Source organism: Mytilus californianus, unplaced genomic scaffold (genome assembly GCF_021869535.1).
Source record: "Mytilus californianus isolate M0D057914Y unplaced genomic scaffold, xbMytCali1.0.p SCAF_9, whole genome shotgun sequence".
In the NCBI taxonomy this organism is placed as follows: domain Eukaryota; kingdom Metazoa; phylum Mollusca; class Bivalvia; order Mytilida; family Mytilidae; genus Mytilus; species Mytilus californianus.
The window spans coordinates 54,278,024-54,304,013 of record NW_026262745.1 but is presented as its reverse complement, the minus strand read 5'-3'; the positions used below and the strand labels follow the sequence as shown (position 1 = coordinate 54,304,013).

The following is a 25,990-nucleotide window of genomic DNA, read 5'->3' as shown; positions in this document are numbered from 1 at the left end:
TTATACCTATTTGTATTGAGCGAACTCATTTACTGACCCTCCTTCTAACCTAGGATGACAACATAAGAACAAATAGTAACATCAGTAAGAAATGACTCGACCCATCAGCTCGGTACTACATAAACTCATCATAGATACCAGGATTGAAATTTTTTACGCAAGACGCGCGTTTTGTCTACAAAAGACTCACTAGTGAAGCTCGAATCAAAAAAGTTAAAAAGGCCAAATAAAGTACAAAGTTGAAGAGCATTGAAGACCTAGATTCCTAAAAGTTTTGCCAAATACAGCTAAGGTAATCTTTTCCTGGGGTAGAAAATCCTTAGTATGTCAAAAAATTCAAAGTACAAAGCACAAAAACAACAAACAAAAAACAAAAATCCAACCTAAGAGTACTCTCAGTTAATTAAAGATTGTTCAAAGACCGTTTAAACTAATAAACACACATTATGCACTTATTCATTATTATGAATCCACATACTTGATCATTTAATCTTCCATTTGGAATAGTACCATTCATAGTTTTGCCAATATAATTCTAGATAAAACTCGGTGTATACTTTTTGTTTCAACGATTAAGTTATAATCATAATTGACAAGTGACTATTTTTATTTGTACGAAAAGACCTTGCCTTAGCCTTGTACTTTACTACAAGTTCTCCTGACGTTTTTACTCTTGGAACCAAGCAGCTGAAATAAATGATATAAATGGAGATTCATAAAATTTCATACCACCTTGAACTCGTTTAACTTAATCCCATTAGCAGATCTTGTAATGTTAAATAAATGTCATTTACGGCTTTTTCTTTTTCAAATATTTGCTAATGGAAGCAAAGTTAGCAGCAATCATTCAGAAGAACATTATATATTTGTAGACGTAAGTGCTAGTATCTATTTAAGTTCAGTTGTGCTTTTATTATTGCATGTTAACCAGTTAGTTTGTTTACATTTTCCCCATACTAAATATGATTTAAGGGAAACGATTCTGTTACTAAATAGAAATGATTATTTTTACTCTAGTAATTATCTTACGGTGAATATATAAATGCTTGTTGACTTACCTTTGCAAAAATCATCATCTTCATCACTGCCATCTGCACAATAAACTTCTTGTCCATCACACAAAGATGCGTAAGGAAAACAATGAATACCATCTCTACATTTAGTGTAACCGGGTGCACAATATTTCTCTACGAAATAAGAACTATTTAGATTAAAGATCTTTAAAAAAAAAGACATAAAAAGAAAAAGGCTACATAAACATTAAAAATCACTCTGAAGGTCAAATATTTCAAGAGAATATCAATAATTATTCTTACAATTACTAGAATTGTGGCCTCTGAATTGTGCCAATGATTAATTCCCAAAATTAAATTCTGTAGGGGTTTCTTGATTTTATATCAATGCAAGAATACAATGAGGTTCTAGAAATGTAAGTTTTGTTATTCATACTACTGAAATTTTGAGTTTGTATAAATGAGTTAGTAAATTTAAACGATATGTAATAACGATAAGTATCAACATAGTATTGTAATCCTGGTTAAGAGAGTTTGTTACTTTAACGATATGTAATAAAGATAAGTAATAACATGGAATTGTTATCCTGTGTAAGATAGTTGATTATTTTAACGATATTGAATAACGATAAGAAACAACATAGTATTGTAATCTTGTGCAAGAGAGTTGGTTATTTTAAAGATCATATGTAATAATGATAAGTCACAATATAGTATTGTAACCTTGTGTAAGAGAGTTGGTTATTCAAACGATATGTAATAACGATAAGTAACAACAATGTGTTGTAATCCTGTGTAAGAGAGTTTGATATGCTAACGATATGTAATATTGATAAGTAATGACATGGTATAGTAATCCTGTTTAAGAAACTTGATTATTTTACCGATATGAAATAAAGATAAGTAACAACATTGTATTCTAATAGTGTGTAGGAGAGTTGGTTATTTTAACGATATGAAATGATAAGTAACAACATAGTATTGTTATCCTGTGTAGGATAGTTGGTTATTTTTAACGATATGTAATAACGACAAATTACAAAACAGTATTGTTATTGTAATCTTGTGTAAGAGTGTTGGTTATTCTAACGATATGTAATAAAGATAAGTTACAATATAGTATTGTAATCCTGTGTAAGAGAGTTGGTGACTTTAACGATATGTAATAACGATAAGTAACAAAATAGTTTTGTTATTGTAATCCTGTGTAAGAGTGTTGTTTATTTTAACGATATGTAATAAAGATAAGTAACAACATAGTCTTGTAATCATGTGTAAAAGAGTTGGTTATTCTAACGATATGTAATAACGATAAGTAACAAAATAGTATTGTTATCCTGTGTAAGACATTTGGTTATTAAAGATAATGATATGTGAAAATGATAGGTAACAAAATAGTATTGTTATTGTTATGCTGTGTAAGAGTGTTGGTTATTTTAACGATATGTAATAATATGTAATGACATGGTATTGTTATCCTGTGTAAGAGTGTTGGTTATTTTAACGATATGTAATAATGATAAGTAATTACATGGTATTGTTATCCTGTGTAAGAGTGTTGGTTATTTTAACGATATGTAATAATGATAAAGTAATGACATAGTATTGTAATCCTGTGTAGGAGAGTTGGTTATTTTAACGATATGTAGTAACGATAATTAACATTATTCCATATTAGTATTATTTTAGTAGGTTTCTCTATATGAATTAGATTTTAAATAAAAAAGCATATTCACCTGGAGGAAAGTGTTATTCACCGCGCTAAACGTCACGAGCTTTTACATGTAACGTTATGGTAAAATGTTTGATGTACAATGGGTTTGGGTAAATATTTGTCATTAAATACATTATTTTCTCTTGGAATATGGAATAAAACAATTACTGTCTTTTGTTTCGGTAAATATGTGGTTTAATTGACTTTTGAAAAACTGATATTCACTTCGGCCGTCGGCCTCAGTGAATATCAGTTTTTCAAAAGTCAATAAAACTGTATATTTACCTCATCAAAAGGCAGTAATTGTATAACATAGCATTGCAATTATGTAATAATGATAAGTAATTACATGGTATAGTAATCCTGTGTAAGAGAGTTGGTTATTTTAACGATATGTAATAATGATAAAGTAATGACATAGTATTGTAATCCTGTGTCGGAGAGTTGGTTATTTTAACGATATGTAGTAACGATATTTAACATTATTCCATATTAGTATTATTTTAGTAGGTTTCTCTATATGAATTAGATTTTAAATAAAAAAGCATATTCACCTGGAGGAAAGTGTTATTCACCGCGCTAAACGTCACGCGCTTTTACATGTAACGTTATGGTAAAATGTTTGATGTACAATTGGTTTGGGTAAATATTTGTCATTAAATACATTATTTTCTCTCGGAATATGGAATAAAACAATTACTGTCTTTTGTTTCGGTAAATATGTGGTTTAACTGACTTTTGAAAAACTGATATTCACTTCGGCCGTCGGCCTCAGTGAATATCAGTTTTTCAAAAGTCAATAAAACTGTATATTTACCTCATCAAAAGGCAGTAATTGTATAGCATAGCATTGCAATTATGTAATAATGATAAGTAATTATATGGTATAGTAATCCTGTGTAAGAGAGTTGGTTATTTTAACGATATGTAATAATGATAAGTAACAAAATAGTATTGTTATCCTGTGTAAGACACTTGGTTATTCAGGATAACGATATGTGATAATGATAGGTAACAAAATAGTATTGTTATTGTTATTGTTATCCTGTGTTAGAGTATTGGTTATTTTAACGATATGTAATAATGATAAGTAATGACATAGTATTGTAATCCTGTGTAGGAGAGTTGGTTATTTTAACGATATTTAGTAACGATAAATAACAACATAGCATTGCAATCCTGTACGAATCACTGCATGACTAGAACGCAATTTTCGTCAGAATGTTCTCATGGTTCAGATTAGATTTACATTTATCTTCCAACATTTGATTCAGAGTTTTTAGGCCTTCTTTTGACCATAGAAGCATTGTATTCACTTCCATGTTTTAACTCATATATGTTACTACCACAGTATTTTATATATATATCAATGACGCAATGAGAGCTAAACTATGAAACACCTTTCGGAGCCTTTACAAAAAAGTAATAATGTGTACCGACTTTTGAAACATCAGAGTATATGTTATAATGAAAATAACTCGTTTTAATTATATCGCTGTTAAATCACTTTCGTTTTTTTGACAGCGTTTGCGTTGCTCAGTTTTTTGTTTTCTGTGCACTGTGTTGAAGACTTTGATTTTTTTTCTCGTTATTTTTCATTTTGGCCATAGGTTTTTGTAGTCCCTTTGATATTTTCGACAAGTGTTTGTCGTCCCTTTTATTTTTTCTGTTTTTTTTTTTCGACAATTGTATTATTTTTTAAATCAAACTATTTAGACCAATGAACAAAACTCTAACCTTTACAAAAGTCTTCACTATCATCGCTATCATCTGGACAATAGCGGCCCAGTTCATCACAAAGGGCCGTATCGGGGAAACAATGGATACCATCCCTACATTTAGAGTGCCCCGAAGCACATTCATGTACTGTAATAAAACGTATTTCAATTATGACAATAGTTTATTCAATATTTTTCCTGAGTACGACGTTTAGAGTTTTAGGTTTTCTTAAAGTTGCATTAATATTATCAAGATTGTAATTATATTCTTCATAAGTCTGTCGTTTGATCATTTTTTCTTTTGAAAAGCGAATATATCAAGATTGAAAATCCAAAGAATTAAAAAAATAATAATAATATTCAGTTAAAACAATTGTAAATTATTTAGCAGTTGTAGCATTATAATTCTTTACTTCAGTTTATGTGTTTTTAATTCATAAAGTAAAATCGAATTTAAATTACATTTGCAAAACTCGGGATCCTCATCGCTGTTGTCAGCACAGTCAATTCTAGGATACCAGTTAGATCCGTCACACAGACGATTGCGTTTTATACACTGGATACCGTCTCGACATTTCACATAGTCTTTGTCACACTCATGTACTGAATAAGAAATATACATAAAAAAAATATAGAAAGACATATATTGCAACTTAACTTAACTTGCCCCTTAATGTATTCTTCATATCAACCACATATTCGGTACGCCTCAGCTAGCCACTACGGCAAAGTTCTGAACCAGAACTAGCTCATTTCGAAGGTGTTGACCTAGGTTATTCGCCACTTGAATATTTTCCTGGGATCCGGGGCCGTCTGGACACCACAGTTTTAGTTACATGTCAATTATTTGTACTGGCATATTTGACATAGAAAAATTTCAATTTTAGATTATTTAATTGGTAATGTCGTATGCCGTAAAAAGTACCCTGGTAGTCCACTTAGGATTTAAAAATACTTTTTCAAAATAAAAAAAAACAGACCCATTTTCACTGAACTAGCACATATTTTCATTTAGGGGCCAGCTGAAGCCCGCCCCCGGTTGCGGAATTTTCTCACTTTGTTGAAGACCCATAGGTGGCCTTCGGCTGATTTTCTGCTCTTTGGTCGGGTTGTTGTCTCTTTGACATATTCCCCATATCCATTCTCAATTTTATCAAATAACCTGTATACGGAAATGTTTTGATGTATAGAGAAATAGATATCAAAAATGATATGAACTAAAATACTTGATTCCGAGTGTATGGAAAGCCTGTATGTAGTAGTATCATTCAATGCATCTTTCTTATTCAGATCAATGAAAATGTATACTAGTATATAACACAATTCATCACAACGTGCTTAAATCAATTATTAACAATGATAGTTGTACTTGGATTATCTTATTTTGTATTCTTTCATTCATTGTTTCTGTACCTCATAATCTTAAGGAAAACGAGGAAAAGAATGGAAAAAACGATTTTCAATTGTACCATTTTTTATTACACACATAGTATTTTAAACGACTTGTCGTCTTTTGAGACTCACGACAAGACGTGAAAATGTCGAATAGCGCTGTCAAAGGAGTTGCTATTATATTTAACTAAGATTTCGAGATTTTCGGAACGTCTGAGTCGTATACAGTTTTTTTAGGAAAAGGGGGGGGGGGGGGAGGGGGTTAAAAATATCATAAAAAATGGCTGCTGAAAAAAAAAGTTGCTGGTATCTTGATTGGCTGAGAAAAGTGACTGACAACTCGAGTCTGGTAAATCAGGTCTCGGTATAGATATATTGAGATGTGAGATAGAAGGAGGACATGAACATCTATTTGTTATCGCATACCCATATAGTATAGTAAGCTACAATTTATCAAAGAGCCCGGCATGACAATCGTGAAACAATTCAAATAGAAAACCAATTTAACGCCCCGCTTTAAACCAACCACTAAATATTGATTCTTGCAAAATTACGTATTTCTAAAGCAAAAATCATTTATATGCCATTGTCGGTAAAGAAAATTAATGTTCCAAATAATCTGTAATACACTGGTAAATTTGTTTGCATATATCAGAATAAACTGGCGACAGTGACATGTTCCTACTATATGTATTTTTTCTCATATTGCAAGAAATTGGTGATCACCTAATACAGGTATCCAGAGAAGCGACATAACTAACTCTCAGGCATATTTTAATGCATTTGTAAGGGGGCAAAAAATGTTTAAAGTACTGGCATACTGTAAACTCGGATGACCCCACGGTCTGATAGATAGCGAATAAATGATACGACATTCCATATCCCTTTAAACTGCTAAAAATAAGTTGCTTTTTTTATTCTAACATCCAGTGTTAATTAAATCCGCTTAATTTTAACGATAACATATCAAAAGATTAATCAATGTGGTAGATTTTGTTCGCGCATAGTGTCGAAAGGGAAATCTCAGTGCAAAACATGTAAGAAACTGTCCAAACGGTCGATAATTGATGCAACAAATTTGCGTATATCAACGATCGGGATTGTATTCAAAATTGTCAGATACCCTTCCAACGAAACCAGAGAAGTCCAAGTTAAAGATGTTCGCTACTCTGTTTCAAAATAACAAGCTTTTTAAAAAAAAAATGTTATAAATTGATAGTATATAAATAACAGAACTAAAAGAGCAGAAAAAAATGAAAGGTTCGTGTCCTTAATTAAGCTAAGTTTTGAACATTGAACATTTGACGGGAAATGAATTTCTGTATATTTGCCATACATTTAACGTTTGTAAAGTTTTTCTTTCAAAAAACTTTAAAAAAATAAAACAAGGATTTTATAAGGATAAAATAGCTTTGTAACTAAACGTTTTAATATTATGAAAAGAAAAGGAGGAGTATTGTGCAAAATGTTTAATGGCACCACATTGATAAAACCAGCGGATTCCGAAAATCCCACAAAAAATTTTAACAAACAAGAGCAGCGAACATCCTTAACAAAATGCTATACTCATGTGACGCCTGCTTGTGTATACAATAGTTGTCCCTTTTTCCTACAAGTCAACAGCGTAGACCTTTTTACGTTTAATTGTCAACACTATCGTTGTTACAGTATGTGTGCGTGATTAGTAGTAATGGCTCGTTCACACGTACATTTAATTCGAATTGAACTCGAATCGAGTGCGAATAGAATTCGCTAATCGCGTTCCCATACTCTTCTTTTTTAATTCGAATCGATCGATTCGAATTGGCCAATTCGCATTAAGTTTCGTTTTCTTGGTTGTAAACGTGTTTTATATCCCAAAAGATGTACGTCGATTCTGGTGGATAACATATCTTCGGTTTACCTGTAGATCATTCTCTATAAACGGTAAGTCGATTGTAAAACAAGTTTCAATGATCGTTACATATAGATTCTTACATTGATACCAGTGGATTATCGGATTTATCCAATCGAGATAGTTAAATTATCAATTTTAAAGTCCGAGCCTCGGCGAGGACTTTAAAATTTATAATTTAACTATCGAGATTGGATAAATCCGATAATCCACGAGTAACTATGTAAGAATCTGTTTCTCTAATGATTAAAAAATAAATTTTCCTTTTTTGCTAAACTAAAATCCCCTTCGAGTGCCTTCCACTTTCCATAAAGTTGTCAATTTCATTAACACCTGTTAGCATATTTTGATGCATCCAGTGAGCTGAGAAAGGTTATGACCCTTAAACTCATCCAATCATCTTCTGAGATCACTGGCAACCACACGTTGATTAATTTTTTTATACAATGGGTTCGGAAAGGGATAAATTTCCATAGAATTAGAGAAAAATGCATTATATGTATGTCTATAAGTCTGATACGTAAAGTAAAGGCGATATCGCTTTTTAGACGACTACGAAATAAGACTTGTCGTTGTAATCACGTTACTTAAAGTGCATTTCATCACAGTTCCATACTCGTCAATTAAAACAAAGATAATTTAGTAAAAAAATGAGACGGATAACACATACCTCTACAGAATTTTGGATCCTCATCACTCCAATCGTCACAATTAAACATGGTGCTTCCATCTCCACCATCGCAAAGACCCCACAAAGGAAAACATTCATTACCATCACGACATTTTATATAGCCTTCAGCACATGTCTGGTCTGTTATCAAAGTAATAAATGTTAGTAATGAGACAGGTAAATGTGTACTGATTTAACCTGTGTATATCAATTTTTCCAGGAATGAAAAAAAAAAATCACTTACTAAACATTAATGCTGTCAAAAGACACAAAAAGACACTTGGATCTTGATATTATAAAAAAAAAACCTTCTAGCTTGGTTTTGCTTTGTGGGATTCCCTTTTTGTCAATTTACCTTGGAGTGCGGTATTTTTGTTCATACTTTTTTTTAGAGAGGAAACCACATATACCCTGCCTTCTCATATAAAGGGGAGCCTGATAACGGTCATATTCAAGAGATCAGAGTTAATAGTGTTAAAGCATAAATTCCGAATTTCCCTTTTCCAATAGTATTTGCTTATTGAACTCATAAGAGGATTTAATGACGGAAAACCGTTGTTCAAATTTGGATGAGTTTCTGATAAAAATTGATATACGCTAGACAACTGACAAGAATTTATAAAGGATGTTTTCACAAGTCACTCTCCAAAAAAATAATCCCTCATTTCAGGATTTTCAAATTCTTGAACTCATCCGCGTTTTTAATGAGTTTTTGAGTTTGGTATTTTGGAAGATGTCTTAAACAGCAGCGGCAAAAATACTTCATGAACTTCGCAGTAAAGGCAAGAGGAATTAAGTAAGGAAATTGTTTCATATGATATAAATAAGAAGATGTGGTATTAGTGCCAATGAGACAACTATCCCTCCAAGTCACAATGTGTAATAAAAAGTAAACAATTATAGGTCAAAGTACAGCCGTCAACAAGGAGCCTTGGCTCACACCGAACAGCAAGCTATAAAGGGCCCCTAAAAGAATAGTGTAAAACAATTCAAACAGGAAAACCAACGGTTTAATCTATATAAAAAAACGAGTAACGAGAAACACTTATGAACCACACCAACAAACGACAATCACTGAACAACAGGCTCCTGACTTAGGAAAGGTGCATAAAAATGCAGCGGATTTAAACGTTTTAACAGGCGTCAACTTTCACCCTCACCTGAAACAGGGGTTAAAGATTACAACATAATTAGACACACAATAAAATATAAATTGAAATGGCTTAACTCGATCAAAAACAATACACAAAAACAAGCAAATATACACTGAACGAATAAGTTTGATCTTTGACACAATATAAATAAAAAAGATGTTTCAATGTCATAAAGACAATTTTAACCTAGGACAAATTGGCGTTAAATAAAGTAACGTACACAGGTAAACTTTAATACCTACTTTTACAAAACTCTGGGTCCTCGTCACTAAAATCATTACAATAAGCGATACCATCACATAAGCCATGTACGTTGAAACATTGCTTTCCGTCTCGACATTTCCTCCAACCATTCCAGTCATCCCAGGCATCAAATTCAGGACAACTTTGTTCTGTAATTAATTTTTCAAATACTAATACATTACTTTTTTATTATTTTATTTTACACTCGGACAGATTTGACATTCTAAATAAGTTTTTAATAAAACACATATTCGTCTTTCCAATAAATAGCTAAAAGTTTACATTTTAACAAATTGGTAAAAATGCTATATTTTGGGGTCACAAATGGTGTCTTATCGGGCCTACTCCTTTCTATGCATCCAACGTGCTTTTGTTAATTTACCTTCATAACGAACGCTTAAAGCTTCTGTTCCATAAATATGGGCTGTTTTGGACAATACAATGCGCATGCATCAGGTAATAGTATCATAAATTCATGCAATATTACTGAAATCTCCACAATTTTAGCATTTGTTCTAATTTTCAGACGGTTTTTGTCCAAAATGGAAGTGGCCGCATTTTTGTTCAGTCTTAATATTTAAATATATTTTGTATTTTATGATATTGCATAGCAGATATTAAGGTTGAGACTAAACACGAATGCAACCACTTTCATTTTAGACAAAAACCATCTGAAGCGTGACGTTTTATGGCATATTTGATAGATTTTTCATAATAAAGCTTGAATTTGAGCGCCTTTTATGACCAAATCAGTCCAAATCTTTTACATAAACTAATTGAATCGACTGAGGTAGACACTTAAGTGTTTAAAAAATGTCAAAAATCTTTCATTAGATGTACTTAATAATAGGCCAAAACTAGCCCTTACCGGACCGTCTCCTTTATAAAACTTCTTTCATTTTATATGATTATCATGCACATATCGCGTATATCTAAAGTTGGGGTTAGTTACCCATCCGTAACCCATCCCTTCCGCTCCCCGCTCCCCCTCCCCGTTTTTTGTTTGTTTGGTTTTTTTTTTTTGTCGTACAACAATCTAATTTTTTTACGATTTATATGATTTTTTAACATAAAATCGTCTAAAATGTATTTCGACTCGCTCCGCTCGACAGGATAGATACATCATTCTGCAATTAAACCTTCTTTCAATAACCAGCATCAAGTGCTCTCTTGACAAAAAAATTGGGAAATAAAACGTTTTTGAACATAAAAACCAAAAAGGACCATAATAGATCATTCATTATTATATATAACTATCTAATTGTGGTCTGAGTTAGTTTTTGGACAATTACTATTGACGAATTTGAAAAATATAAACAAATGTACCATTTATGTCATTCAAATACAAGAGTGTTAGCTCTACTAGACATACAATCCAACAGAAACACACAAACCTAATATTAGTAAAATACAAATAGTATTATGTTCGTTCTTACTGTGCTCATCCATATCAATTCACGAGATTCATCGGTAAACTACTGTCGCTTTAACTTAAAACACGTTTCTCTTGAATAACCGTCATCTAGTTCAGAGCTTATCTTTTGAAGAATTAAACAAGAACTCTAATTTCTAAACTCTGAAGGTTTTATAATGAGTGTACCCTTTCACTGAATTATTCATGATGTGGTAATATAACTTTTTTTTTATATGTTTCACATGAGAGAATGAATTTTTAATATATAGATGTCTGGTTCATACATCGGCATAAACATCTTAGGTTAAAATATGCTAGAATAGCCGTCTGATTTGTAATTCTACCGATTGTTTTCTATTCCCGATATTGAATTTTTAATTCGTATGGCTGTGATCCATGCATAACAGTTGACGCTTATTCTGTCGACGTAATAGGCTGCGCTCTTTTTGGAGTTCGTGTGATTTCCTCAGTTTCTGTTTTTTACCTTGATTTGTGTCTTTCTAATTAGTTTACGAGATCTGAACATCAATAAACCACTGTAGCCTGAATTATATTAAATAGACGCGCTGAGCGTAATGTTTAAGTGCTAGTTCACAATGTAACAATCCGGAGGTACACATGTCATCCTACTCACTAGACATATTATTCTGATTTCGAGTCGACCAATGCTCTTACTACTCGTAAATGATGCCTACTTAGTGGAAAAGCATAAAATGCAAATTTCTTAAAGTCTTTTGTTTGAGCCGACCTCTCTCACTCGGAGAAAGCACTTAATCACAGATACAGGGCGTATGCTGTATCACGTTCGTAATTATATTTATTATAACGTTTATTGGATTGTATTTTCAGACATTCCTATTTTCTGGAAATGAATCTGGACTTATCCGTATGTTCACTACCGTTTACTTTCTCTTCCTCGCCTTTCAATTACAAATGGATGCCACGACAAAATTGCTCCTGTGGATATTGTGACAAATCACCGTCAAGTACGTTTCAATTCGACTATAAACTGTTAAATATTTATTCCGTTAATTCCGTTAACTTGAATTACACATTTATTCAACAAATACGAACTGTAATTGTTTATTTCTTTGAATTGAACTGCAAATTCTACTTTCGTTTTTGACTTGATACTAATATTGCATTGAACGTTCATATATTTCTTTCGTATATATTGTAAAATATTGTATTTTTATTTCTTTCAGTTTACCAAACAATACAGACTCTGTAAAAACTCCTGTATCCCTTCTGGTGGAATTATAATCTACAATCTTCACACACAAGTTGTTATTTTTATAATTTGCCGAGATTGCGATTCAATCACATGGTTATACTAGCTGAGTCAGGCTCAGCATAGTAAATTGACGACAACCTGTCTACACATATCCAGACAAGGAACTGCAACGTAGTATCGTTACAACTGTTACAACAACATTACGCAACACAGCTTGTGTGTACCAGGCAGCAAACTGCCAACGTTTGCAACAGTCTATTTTAATCTTACTATCCGTTAGTTGATTAGGAAACATGGATTCTGATCACGCAGACGCCAAGATGACCCCGAGCGTCAAGAAACAAAACTCCAAACAGACACGGAGCTGAAAATAGATGCCGGACAGCCTGTGGACAATCCGTCGAATGTAGAGGAAAATCCCGAGACTAGGCGAGTACGTGACCTCACGGAAAAAGGCCAGGGAGCATTCACAGAAAAACGTGACAAGTTCTGTCAGGAACTAGAGACCCTCTGGTCTGATATAGAATCCCAGTTATTGGAAGTCACCATGCCACCTAACGAGCTCCAGCAACTCTTAACAGCACAGGACAAACTTGTAAAAGCCTGTACTAACTATCGTAGGCTCACAGATGAATACCTGAACTTTCTGAAAAGGACCAGAACATTGGACAGTCTAAAGGACATAGACGCATGTAATCTAACGTTGGATATTCGACTGTACAAAGTGGACCTGGCAATAGAAACATGGCACGAACATCGCATCGCCCTGACCAAGGCTAAATCTACTAAAACAAAGACCTCAAAGAGTAAGAAAACCTCGCATAGCGGCAGCTCTAACGAGTCTGACATGTCAAGCCTAGCACGGAGGAAGCGTGCCAAAGCAGAGGCCGCTAAATCAAAAAATATCCTTTGTCGAACAACATGCACTTATCCTACAACAGGAGGCAATGTTAGAGGAACAAGCCCTGTTCAGACAAACTGAAATGGAACAGAAAGCAGCACGCAAAAAGGCTGAAATGGAGCAAGAAGCTGCACGCAAAAAGGCTGAAATGGAGCAAGAAGCCGCACGTAAAAAGGCTATAATTGAACAGGAAGCCACACGTATGGAACAAGAAGCCGCGCGTACAAAGGCTGAAATGGAACAAGAGGCAATACACAGAAAAGTGCAACTAGAACAAGAGGCCATACGCAGGAAGGCTCAAATGCAACAGGAGGCCGCACGTGTAAGCCGTGAAAAATCCGAGCTGAAAGCCAAGTTAAACCTTCTCGATGCACGAAGAGAAGCTGCAGCCGCAGAAGCCGAGGCTCGTATCCTGGAATACGATGGTAGCCAAGCATATAGCGATCTCCCTGACGAAACAGAAGACCCGCTCCAGCGTGTGCAAGATTTCGTCAATAAACATCCTGTACCATCTGCTGTACAGGAAGTAACAGGACCCCAAAAGATAAAACAAATTCCTGTTAAGATTGAGCTGAGTCATGAATCACCAGCGTTCGTGCCATCTGTGGCACTGAACTTGCCGTCACAGACATCTGCTGTCTTGCCTTCCGATACTAAATCACCGGAAGTTACCTTAATCCCTGATCTGGGAATAGTAACCGGCATACAAAAACTATGCCTTTCAGAGGAGATCCCTGCTGAACACCAGAAACAAGGTGTTAAAGAAGAGATCCCTGCTACATACCTGCAACCAATTAATCCTACATCAGAGATAACTAGATTTCTTCTACGCAAGGACCTACTATTCTCCCGGTTAACAAGCTTTTATGACCGGGCAGAATCCTTCCATACATGGAAAGCCAGCTTTAAGAACTTGACCGACGAGTTACAAGTTTCTGACTCTGAGCAGATTGATCTTCTGATCAAGTGGCTCGGTCCAGAGTTCGCTAAACTTGCCATCAGCATAAGAGCGTCGAACGCAAATAATCCTACAAAAGGCATTCAAAGGTTATGGCAGAGACTGGATGAGCGATATGGTGCTCCAGAAATGTTGGAGGCCTCTCTCACAAGTAAACTCGTCAACTTCCCTACCTTGACGAACAAAGATAGCGCACGCCTTTACGACTTGTCCGATATTCTATCAGAAAAAGAGTATCACAAAGAAAATCCCAAGCTGGGATGTTTGCTAGCATATTTTGACTCTTCGTCCGGGATAAATCCTATTGTTGAAAAATTACCATACGGACTCCAAGAAAAGTGGATAACAAGGGCTACAAGATACAAGTCTAAATATGAAGTTGCCTTTCCACCTTTCACAGAATTCTCTGCCTTCATCAGGGAAATTAGCAAAACAAAGAATGATCCTGGGTTCATCTGTGGGTCAAAAGCCACACCAAATACAAAAGGTGCTGCGCCAAGGTTCACGTCTCACCCCAAGACTAAAGTTGGTGCTCATAAAACAGCGGTTGAGCAGCAATCTAGAGACGCCAGCATACAAGGTCTTTGTATTCTGCACAATACCAAGCATTCCTTAAATGAATGTCGAGCGTTCCGAGCAAGGTCAATAGAGGAACGCAAAGGACTTTTGAAACAAAACAATGTCTGTTATAAGTGTTGCGATTCCACCACACACAGAAGCCGGGAATGTAATGCACGCATAAGTTGTAAAGAATGTGGAAGTAAACAACACACTACCGCACTTCACATTACTAGACCACAGCAACCTGTAAGTTCTCAGTCTAGCTCGCCCAAGCAAGCCTATGGCGGGGAGCCTACAGAATCGGCTGAACCTCGGTAAATTCTACCTGTACTGAGATTGCAAGGATATATATAGCGGGAAATCTTGTGCTTAAATACTACCTGTGAATGTTTATCACAAGAATAACCAGGAAAAAGTTATCCGAATGTACGCCATCATTGATGATCAAAGCAACCGGTCACTAGCATCGCCCGAATTCTTCAATCTTTTCGACGTAAAAGACAAACCGGAGAATTATACCTTATCAACATGCTCCGGCAGAGTAGTCACTTCCGGGAAAAGAGGAAGAGGTTTTGTCATGGAATCAATAAATGGAAATGACAAATTTGACCTGCCGGTACTGATAGAATGTGATCATATTCCCAATAATAGGGACGAAATACCTACTCCTGAAGTCACAATGCATCACCCTCATTTAAAAGAAATTAGAGGTAGCATTCCACCGATAGGGGAAAATTGCCAAATTCTTCTCTTAATTGGCAGAGACCTTATAGAGGCACACCACGTCCTTGACCAGCGCATAGGACCACCCAGAACTCCATATGAACAACAATTGAAACTGGGTTGGGTAGTGATAGGAGAGACTTGCATTAACAAGCAGCACGTGTCCTATGAATTAAACGTCAAAATAACCAACATTTTACCTACAGGACAACCGTCAACTTTTCAACCATGCACAAGCAAGTTTTACATCATGGAAAATTACACAGATCCTGAAAAAAACAAGGGACGATGATAAGCCTGGAATGTCATATGAAGACAAAATGTTCATGAAGCAGATGGACAACGAATTTGTGAGGGACTCGGAAGGAAGTTGGGTAGCACCGTTACCGTTCCGAGTGCCAAGACAGCCATTACCAGGCAACAGACCACAAGCTCTTCATCGTGCTAATATGCTAGACGCCAGTCTGAATAGAAACCAAGTAAAGCGGGAACACTTTCTCACATTTATGAGTAAGATCCTAGACAATAATCATACAGAACTCGCTCCACCGTTAGACGAACATGAAGAGTGCTGGTATTTACCATTGTTTGGTGTCTATCTCCCAAAGAAACCCGATCAGATTAGGGGTGTGTTTGATTCTTCCGCAAAATGTAACGGAGTCTCGCTTAACAGCGTCCTGCTAACAGGTCCCGACTTGACCAATGATCTCTTAGGAGTATTGCTGCGTTTCAGGAAAAAATGGTCGCAATAACTGCAGACGTCCAACACATGTTTCACTGTTGTGTAGTCAGAAAAGACCACCGAATTCGAAATTATCTGAGATTTTTATGGCATAAAGACAACGACCTACAAGAGAACCTTGTCGAATACCGCATGAGAGTTCATGTTTTCGGAAATAGTCCGTCACCTGCCGTTGCTACGCTTGGTCTCAGAAAAGCAGCTCAGGCATCAGAACAAGAGTTTGGCAGTCACGTGACTAGCTTTGTTACAAGAGATTTCTATGTCGACGACGGTCTTACGTCATGTCCTACAAAGGAGGAAGCTATTAAACTCATGAAGGACACACAGCAAGCATTAGCAAAATTTGGAAACTTAAGGCTTCACAAGTTCGCCTCTAATTGTGCGGAAGTTATGTCTGCGTTTCATGCCAGTGATTTGGCCTCAAATCTAAAGGATCTAGACTTAGAATCCGACAGCAAACCCCTACAACGTACGTAGTCTTGGGCTCAGCTGGGACGTAAACACTGACAACTTCTTATTTCAATTATCATCAGAAAACAAACCGATCACGCGGAGAGGAATTTTATCAACGATAAACAGTCTCTACGATCCTCTTGGATTTTTGGCTCCGGTGATTTTACAAGGGAAACTCCTATTAAGGAAAATAGTATCAGAAACCATCGATTGGGACCAACCTCTCTCTGATGAGACAGCAGCTGAGTGGAAATCTTGGAGAGATACTCTAGTTGCTATCGAACATTGCGTATTCCACGTACCTACGTGCCGTATCTCAGCAACACCGCCTCAAAGGAGCTACATGTCTTCTCTGATGCGTCAGAAAAAGCCATAGCAGCTGTCGCTTATCTACGCACGACCGACAGTACTGGTGAACCAAACACAGGGTTCATTTTTGGGAAAGCTAAAGTTGCACCTACAAGTGGTCATACTATTCCACGACTTGAACACTCTGCTGCTGTATTAGCAGTTGAGATCACACAAACCATCGTGGATAATTTAGATTTACATATAGACACCGTGAAATTCTACACAGACAGTAAAGTGGTCTTAGGTTACATCAGTAACGAGACAAGAAGGTTCTTTATCTACGTCGCCAATAGAGTAGAGAAAATACGTAAATTTAGCTCTCCAAGTCAATGGAATTATGCACCAACCAACCATAAACCCGCAGATTCGGGAACTAGGTCCGTCCCAGCCCACGAAATTCATGGCAGTGAATGGTTATTGGGACCAAGCAACTTCTTTCCTCAGAACAGAATAATTATGAGGACATATATCAGCTAATAGATCCAGAGGAAGATGGAGAAATCCGTGCAACTGTTAATTTTGCAAAAACATTTGCCACATCTGAGCATAAAGGTATCGGAACTGATAGATTCAACCGATTCTCCAACTGGACATCACTTGTGCGAGCGATAGCCTTTTTGGAACGTTTCTCTCGTTTACACGTGTCAAAACAGGCAGCATCAGTGACTTCTCTGGAAGGTTTTTCGAATGCCGAAAATTTCATCTTAATATCTGCTCAACATGAAGTTTACGGAGATGAAATAGATTGCATTAAACGTCAGGAACAAATTCATAAGCGGAGCCCGATAGTTAACCTCAATCCGTTTTTGGACGAACGAGGACTATTACGAGTAGGAGGCCGTATTGCACAATCTGACTTAAACCTCCGTGAAAAGAAACCATTGATCGTCCCTGGACGCCATCATATATCGACATTATTAGTCCGACACTACCATGACAAGACAAAACATCAAGGTCGCCATTTCACAGATGGAGCGATTCGATCCGCAGGATTCTAGATCGTCGGAGCAAAACGCTTGATCTCTTCTATTATTCACAAATGTGTGACATGCCGTAAACTCAGAGGAAAAACCGAGTATCAAATCATGTCTGATTTTCCAGAGGACCGTCTTGAACCGTCACCTCCGTTTACTAACGTCGGCATAGACACCTTTGGACCCTAGACGATTGTTTCACGTAAAACACGTGGTGGATACGCCAACTCAAAACGTTGGGCAATTTTATTCACATGCTTAGTGACAAGAACTATTCACATCGAACTAATCGAGGAAATGAGTTCTTCAGCCTTCATAAACGCCGTCAGGAGATTCGCCGCTATAAGAGGCCAAGTTAAGATTTTCCGATCTGACCGTGGAACAAACTTTATTGGCGCAATCGACGATTTAAAGATTGACTCAATCAACGTTGAAGATGGACCCTTCAAGAAATTTCTGTGCAATTCTGGTACAACTTGGATCTTCAATCCGACGCATTCGTCCCACATGGGTGGAGCCTAGGAGAGAATGATTGGTATCACCAGGAGAATTCTTGATTCTATGCTTCTAAATGCAGCCGGAAGAAGCCTGACGCATGACGTGCTCAACACACTTATGGCAGAAGTTTCAGCAATAGTAAACTCTAGACCTCTGGTACCGGTATCAACAGATCCAGTGAAATCCGTTAATATTAACTCCGGCTATGTTATTGACACAGAAAACCGACTACATTTTCACTTCAGATCATCTTGGAGAATTCGATAAACTAGATCTATGTCTTGCCGAATGGAGACGAATACAGGCGCTGGCCAGTGTTTTCTGGTCCCGTTGGAGGAAAGAGTACCTGCCGTTACTGCAACAACGACGAAAATGGACCGAAGATCGCCGTGATCTCATCGAAGGAGACGTCATTCTTCTAAAGGACAAAAACCTTTGCCGTACTCAATGGCCCATTGGAGTTATAGTTAACTCATTCAAAAGTTCAGACGAACATGTCCGGAAAGCAGAAGTACGAATAATCGTAAATGGAAAAGCCACCATCTACACACGACCAATCGTGGACAAGATTCTTCTCATAGAGAACGACTGTAAATAATTTTATGTTAATAGTGCTACTATGGATTTATATAGTGAGATATTCAAGTGTGATTATATATTTGAAATAGTGATATCAGTTAGACATCAGACGGGGAGTATGCTGTATCACGTTCGTAATTATATTTATTATAACGTTTATTGGATTGTATTTTCAGACATTCCTATTTTCCGGAAATGATCCAGATGTTCACTACCGTTTACTTTCTCTTCCTCGCCTTTCAATTACAAATGGATGCCACGACAAAATTGCTCCTGTGGATATTGTGACAAATCACCGTCAAGTACGTTTCAATTCGACTGTAAACTGTTAAATATTTATTCCGTTAATTCCGTTAACTTGAATTACGCATTTATTCAACAAATACGAACTGTAATTGTTTATTTCTTTGAATTGAACTGCAAATTCTACTTTCGTTTTTGACTTGATATTAATATTGCATTGAACGTTCATATATTTCTTTCGTATATATTGTAAAATATTGTATTTTTATTTCTTTCAGTTTACCAAACAATACACACTCTGTAAAAACTCCTGTATCCCTTCTGGTGGAATTATAATCTACAATCTTAACACACAAGTTGTTATTTTTATAATTTGCCGAGATTGCGATTCAATCACATGGTTATACTAGCTGAGTCAGGCTCAGCACAAGGCGGATGTATGTAGTTAAGGGAGTTAAACGTCCCGTAGTCTGATTGAGTGTTGATTCGCATGGTAAGTGATGCATTATAAGCAAGAGACGCTTAGTCTGTCCATGCATCCGGTTTTTATTTCAAGGAAATCCCTTGGGTTTTGTTATTTACCTTGATATGTTTGTCTTAAATTGTAATGCCGGTAAAATACCATTTAACGGCTTTACAGACAAAAATAAGGCTTAATTAAGATGGAATCGCATGACGTCATACGATCACGGCGACCGTAGATCTTATGAAGTGATAATTTCAGTCGTCCTTTTTTTACTCGCTTAAACTGATTTCAGGGTATAATTCTGTCAGTAAAATCACCATTATGAGAGCTGTAGCTCTAGCATATTTTATCCCATGAGATACGTGAACCACAAAATCAGTGACATGTTATATGTATCCTGGTATGTTACTATTGACGAATAGAAACATCTAAGTAAACCAAGATCTAAGTATGAACATATCGTTTTGTCTTTGTAGTACTTTTATTTTGACGCTATTGTACACATATTATAAATATATATTAGACAGCCTTGCTAAATTTCTCATGGTAAATAGAAAATTAAATATTATAAAAATAAACATATATTTTGGTTATTTTCTAAAATATAAAAATACTGACTAATTTCAATATCACTATCAATGCATTTGTTTGATCTATATTCGAGAGAAAGTTTCAATGAAAGTCTAACGTGTACCAAAATATTTACTCACGTTTACAGAATTCTGGGTCTTCGTCACTGTGGTCTGGACAATTATATGTTCCAGCACGATCACAGATCCATTGAGACATATAACAGTGTATACCATCCCTACACTTACTGTAACCAGGTTCACAGTTTTGATCTATTAAACAGATGGATATTCTATTCTCTAAAATCAATTGCCAAAGGTACATAATAATTTAGCAAACAATGCTTATTGCGATACATGTACTGAAATTATAAGAACAACAATACATACAAAAAAAGAAATAGAAAACAAAAACCATAATAGAAACAACCATGACAACGATTGATAACAATATTAGAATGCAAATATTCTACATATGGATCAGCTTTCTAACCCCTACACAAATGGTCATATAAAAATATATATTCAATTTTAACAGTAATCATTTTAAAAATACGCATCCCTCTTCAATATCAGTAGCCCGGTGTAAAATGGCAACCAAAGCACATTTGCGTATTTATCTTATCGGGTTATATTTTCCATCTTACATATACAAACCTATCAAATAATAGTATATAGAAGTTCAGCCCTTACCTCTACAAAAGTTGGGATCTTCGTCACTTTGATCAAGACAGTAAGTTGTATCCCCATCACACAGATCTCGTAATGGGAAACATTGGAGTCCATCTCTACATTTAGCATGAGTGGAAGGACAACTTTGCACTGTAGTGTAGAATCAAAGTAAATATGTAATATGACCGAATATTGTTCCTTTACTGCCAAACAACATCGTAAAATTTGACGACAGATCATATCAGGAAGAAAAGCGGCATAATTGAAGAAATAGATATTTGTTAGTGTCGTACAGTCAACCAGGCATTTCTCGAAAATTTATTTCTAATTTAAGAGCGTGTGTTGTCATCCGGGATATCCGTAATCCATAATACCTCTCTTAGATGTAATAATTACTACTATAGTCCGATTTGAAGAAAGTCAATCGAGTTCAAGTATATTTATTTTTTGTTATAATTTACATTTGGTGCACTGTTTGTAAACGCAACCTGTCCGACATTTCCCAAGCCAGAACGTGCTGGTTTTCTTCAAAATGTATTTACAAATACTAATAATGGTATGTGTTGTCAGGATTTTATTCTGTAATTATAATCTACAGTGTGAGAGGTAATTGACCATAGGACACTTGCTCAATTGATATTTACTTTTTGGCTATTGTGTAAACTTTATCTGTTCCACTCCAGATGTTTAAATTAGGGATGCCAACGAGTACTCGAGTACTCGAGTATCGCTCGGTAGTACCGTGTATCGAATACCAAAATGATACTCGACTAATCGGTTTCCTGATAGAATGTTGTTGCCTTCTTAAAGAAATACAATTTTTATTAAGAGCGCCTCCTGGGAAATCAAATATTAATCAAAATTAATCAAAATTAAAATACGTTTCGAATGTTTGCGTTTTTTAAATTATCATTTAAAATTCCTCCAAACATAGGTAGGCTATGAACAAAAGCACCTTTGCAAGGCTTACACTTTTAGCTTATCGTGTCTTAGTCATTCTACCACCTGTTTACCGTCAGATCAAATATTTTCATGAGCAGGACTGTTAGTTGTGTAACAAAGCTGAGAAATTGACTCGTCACATAAAAAACTGACAAGATAATACATGTATTTCTAAATAAGAACAAATTCGTTGCACCCTGTGTCTGCCCTCGGGTTAAAGACATCAGTAAGTTCTAATCATCACCCCTTTGGTGATCATTAAATATGTTTTTTTACGATTGTTTGAGTAATCATTTTTCTATAGAGTTTTATTAATTAATGGATTAGATCATTGCCAGTTTACATAATTAGGATATGTAGTAATTGAGCTATTAATTATGGTATAAAATTCCTGGGACTATTATCTAGTCCTGGGTAATAATGTTGAGGGTTTTACGTCCATAAGACAACGTCCCACAATACGTGAAATGGGTATAATTTTGTATTTCCATTTTGTAGATGTTTTTCCGAGCGAATACTCGAGTATCGCTCGGTAAATTCAACGAGTACTCGATTAGTAAATCTTCACCGAGTTGACATCCCTAGTTTAAATGTATACTTTTTATTTGCATTTTTCTCCCTTCCCTACGTTGATTTCCGAAAATTATAAAACACTCGCCAAGTCTTGCTTTCTTAACAATTATGAGCAGAGAAACGTTGATGCTTATTAAGACAATAGTAGAACAAATCAAAAGTTTAATAGACCGTTATTGCCTTATTCTCTTTATAACTACCTCTGCAGAACTCAGGATCCTTGTCACTACCATCTTTACAGAGCGCTGTCGTATTATCACATAATGCTACAAGAGGGAAACATCGAATCCCGTCTCTACAACGGATATAATTATCCGGACAACGTCTGTCTATATATAAATGACAAAAACAAATGAATAAAATAATTTTTCTTTACGTTTTTGTTTTAAAAAACCAATTTAACGGTTACACATTTTCTCTTTTGAAATGTTTGGATTGTTTTATATTTTCATTCCTTTCCAGGTAAACTGCTGCTTCGAAAGACGGAAAAAAATTCACTACGTAAAACATAAGTCTTCATGCTTTATTGTAAAATTCTGGGTTCAAACGTCTTTGGGAAAGAAATTGATGCAAAATTACTTTCAAAAGTTTGCTTCACACAAATAAACAGAAAGATACAAGACCTGGTGAACCGTTAATGTGAATCAGATTACTTTTCAATGGACTGTTTACTTCATAGTTGACAATACTTCGGAATTAAGAATTTTATTTTATTAATTTGGCCAAATATAGCTCTGCGCGTATATGCATGTATGATGTGTATATTAGCTTTCAGTTTATGGCCTACATTAATGATATCCCCAAAATGTATTTGACTGCAGTTAAAAAGAAAGAGGTTACGTTTTGAAGTGAAATGTTTTGCTTGGTTGTATTCATAAAGTTAACTGAAACTGTAAGGAGGGGTGGGCAGCTTTTGAGGGAGGTGGGAGGTGGGGGAGGGGCAGGTGGGGCGGGAGGACGGGGGACGGAAGGTGGGAAACAACAAATAGGTGGGAGAGAAAAAAAGATTCTAAAAGTGGGTGGTGGGAGATAGGGGCGGGAGGTGGGGCGGGAGGTGTCTACCCCCTCTGTGAACGATGTTAAGGATGTAGTCATGTCGGGTTTAGGAATTTTTGTCAGAAGTTCGGACTGCTTGAGTGTTGTCCTTTAATACAGGGTAAAATATTTGGCCCCATATCACCCACTTTTCTTTTCCTACGATTCAGACCCAAATAATGCCAATGCTAGATATAAGGTAAAAGTCCACGTCAGCTTTTTCCTGCAATATTTTAAAAATCAAAAATATCGAAAAGGAGTTCCATAACCTATCAATATTTTTAGCCTATTTTGTTCCTCAACTAATGTTCTTCTGATTTATATTATCAATTTTAAATTCCAGATTTTTAAAATTTCATCTGACTACATCCTTAAGATTCTTACAACCCATACTAACCTGTAGCGTCCACTATGCTTCTCAAAATGCAACTGTTCAGTATAACAAAGAATGCGTAAGATTTGAATTTCAGTATCATGTTTGCAACCTGAAATCAAAAGACAGAATAGTCGGTAAACTCGTCATGTTTCTATGAGTTTTTGTGCATTGAAGCTGAGATTTTGGTTACAAAAGCTGTGAGTCATACAACTAACTTTATGTTATTTTTTTTTTAATTTTACCCCCAAGAAATTACCAACCTTCAAAATTTTAAATGTGTGTAATAATCTGACAAAATCAGTCTTTAAGTAAATCGCAGCCTTTCATATCTTTGTAAGCAAAGCTTGGACACAGGATTTGTATTTTACTCAGAGTAAGAAAAAAGTTAAATCACAAAAATACTGAAATGCGAGGAAAATTCAAAACTGAAAGTCCCTAATTAAATGGCAAAATCTAAAGCACAAACACATCAAACGAATGGACAACAACTTTATTATTCCTGACTTAGTAAGACATTTCCTTATGTAGAGATGACACTTGTGCAACATTGGTTAGTTTCATTGTGCAAAAGAAACTTTGTCGACAAATATTGACAATGTATTTATCAAGCCATAGCTATATACATGTATTTTCATTATTATAATAGACAATATCCTGCTATCTTGATAAAGGTTATTTTATTACTACTGTACTGTCACATCGCTGGTGTGCATTAAACCAGATATGAATGATTAAATCTGAAATTTATGTCGAATACAAGACCACAATTCCGATTATTATTTCTTTTTTTTTTTGTGATCTATCTAATGATATTTCATCAAAAAATCTAATTGATCTTTTTGTCAAATCATGAGGTAAAACTTCTGAACAAGTTTTTTTTTTTTGTAAATTCAAAATAAAAGATATTTTTCGTAGTAAATGTTAAATTTAGAGGCAACAGTCGTTTATCAATGTTAAAAACTCGTATATCTATCAAGAAGATACAAATCAAGGTAAAAATCAGATTCTATATTAAAATTGGTTTAGATGGTGAATGTTATCTTTATCAATAGGAAAAACATATTTTGTTAATTTCGGAGCTCAAACACAAATTTGTGTATTTTTCTTATATTTGTAAAATTTTAACATACCTTCAGTTGATAGTTCAGAAAATAATAGGAGATATGACATTACTTAAAATTAAATATCACGGTTTTTATCCTGGTTGTATGATTATACCACTTTAAGTAAATTACTATCATTTAAATATTAAGTACATCATTGTGACCATTAAAAAAGCCACGGTAAATTATAGTTGTTAACTTCTACGTCATTTGGTCCCTGGTGGGGAGTTGTCTCATTTGCAATCATACCACATCTTCTTATCTTTATAATATCCAAAATTCATTATTATTAAATTTTGCCTATTTATCTAAAGTTTCTAAGATAACAGACATCATTTATTTCAAATGGATAGCATTATGAGGGCCTGGATGAGGGTCTACATAATAGAGAATAATGGGCATAGAGAAAAATGGATAAAAAAAAGAATAGAGAATAATGGGTTCCGAAAATATAAAGAATAGAGAAAATAGCCTACAAAATGGTAAAATACAGAAAGGAATTACTCCCCCTTCCAGACCCTAGCTCGGGTATCGTCATAGAAAATCACTACTGTGGACACATTGTTATATAAAAACAACCAGTTGCAATTTTTAAGTAGAACAAGTTGTTGTGAATAGAAAAAACTCAAATACCAGGTTGTGCATCTTGCCCCCAGCAATATGTTGTGATTCATAACATAAATATCGTTAATCAGTGAAATCAGGCATAGTTTCGGGTGTATTTTTTTATTCTTTAGAGTCCCCTCTGGTCAAATACCGTATATACCTTCATTAAATATATAAGTATTTATACATCCGTGGCTATCATTTTTTTTTTTGGATTTA

General features: G+C 35.2%; 1 protein-coding gene across 1 annotated transcript; it reads right to left on the bottom strand.

The window, feature by feature from the left end:
* Positions 1–589: 589 nt before the first annotated feature.
* LOC127714942 (low-density lipoprotein receptor-related protein 2-like) lies at positions 590–25,225 on the bottom strand. The gene is made up of 11 exons (XM_052220962.1): positions 25,193–25,225; positions 24,084–24,171; positions 22,852–22,980; positions 21,158–21,286; positions 20,606–20,737; positions 9,798–9,947; positions 8,402–8,542; positions 4,908–5,048; positions 4,465–4,593; positions 1,059–1,187; positions 590–687 (listed from the first exon to the last, which is right to left on the bottom strand). The coding sequence occupies exons 2-11, from the start codon at positions 24,160–24,162 to the stop codon at positions 668–670; spliced, it is 1,179 nt and encodes a 392-aa protein (XP_052076922.1). The 5' UTR covers positions 24,163–24,171; positions 25,193–25,225; the 3' UTR covers positions 590–667.
* Positions 25,226–25,990: the final 765 nt, after the last annotated feature.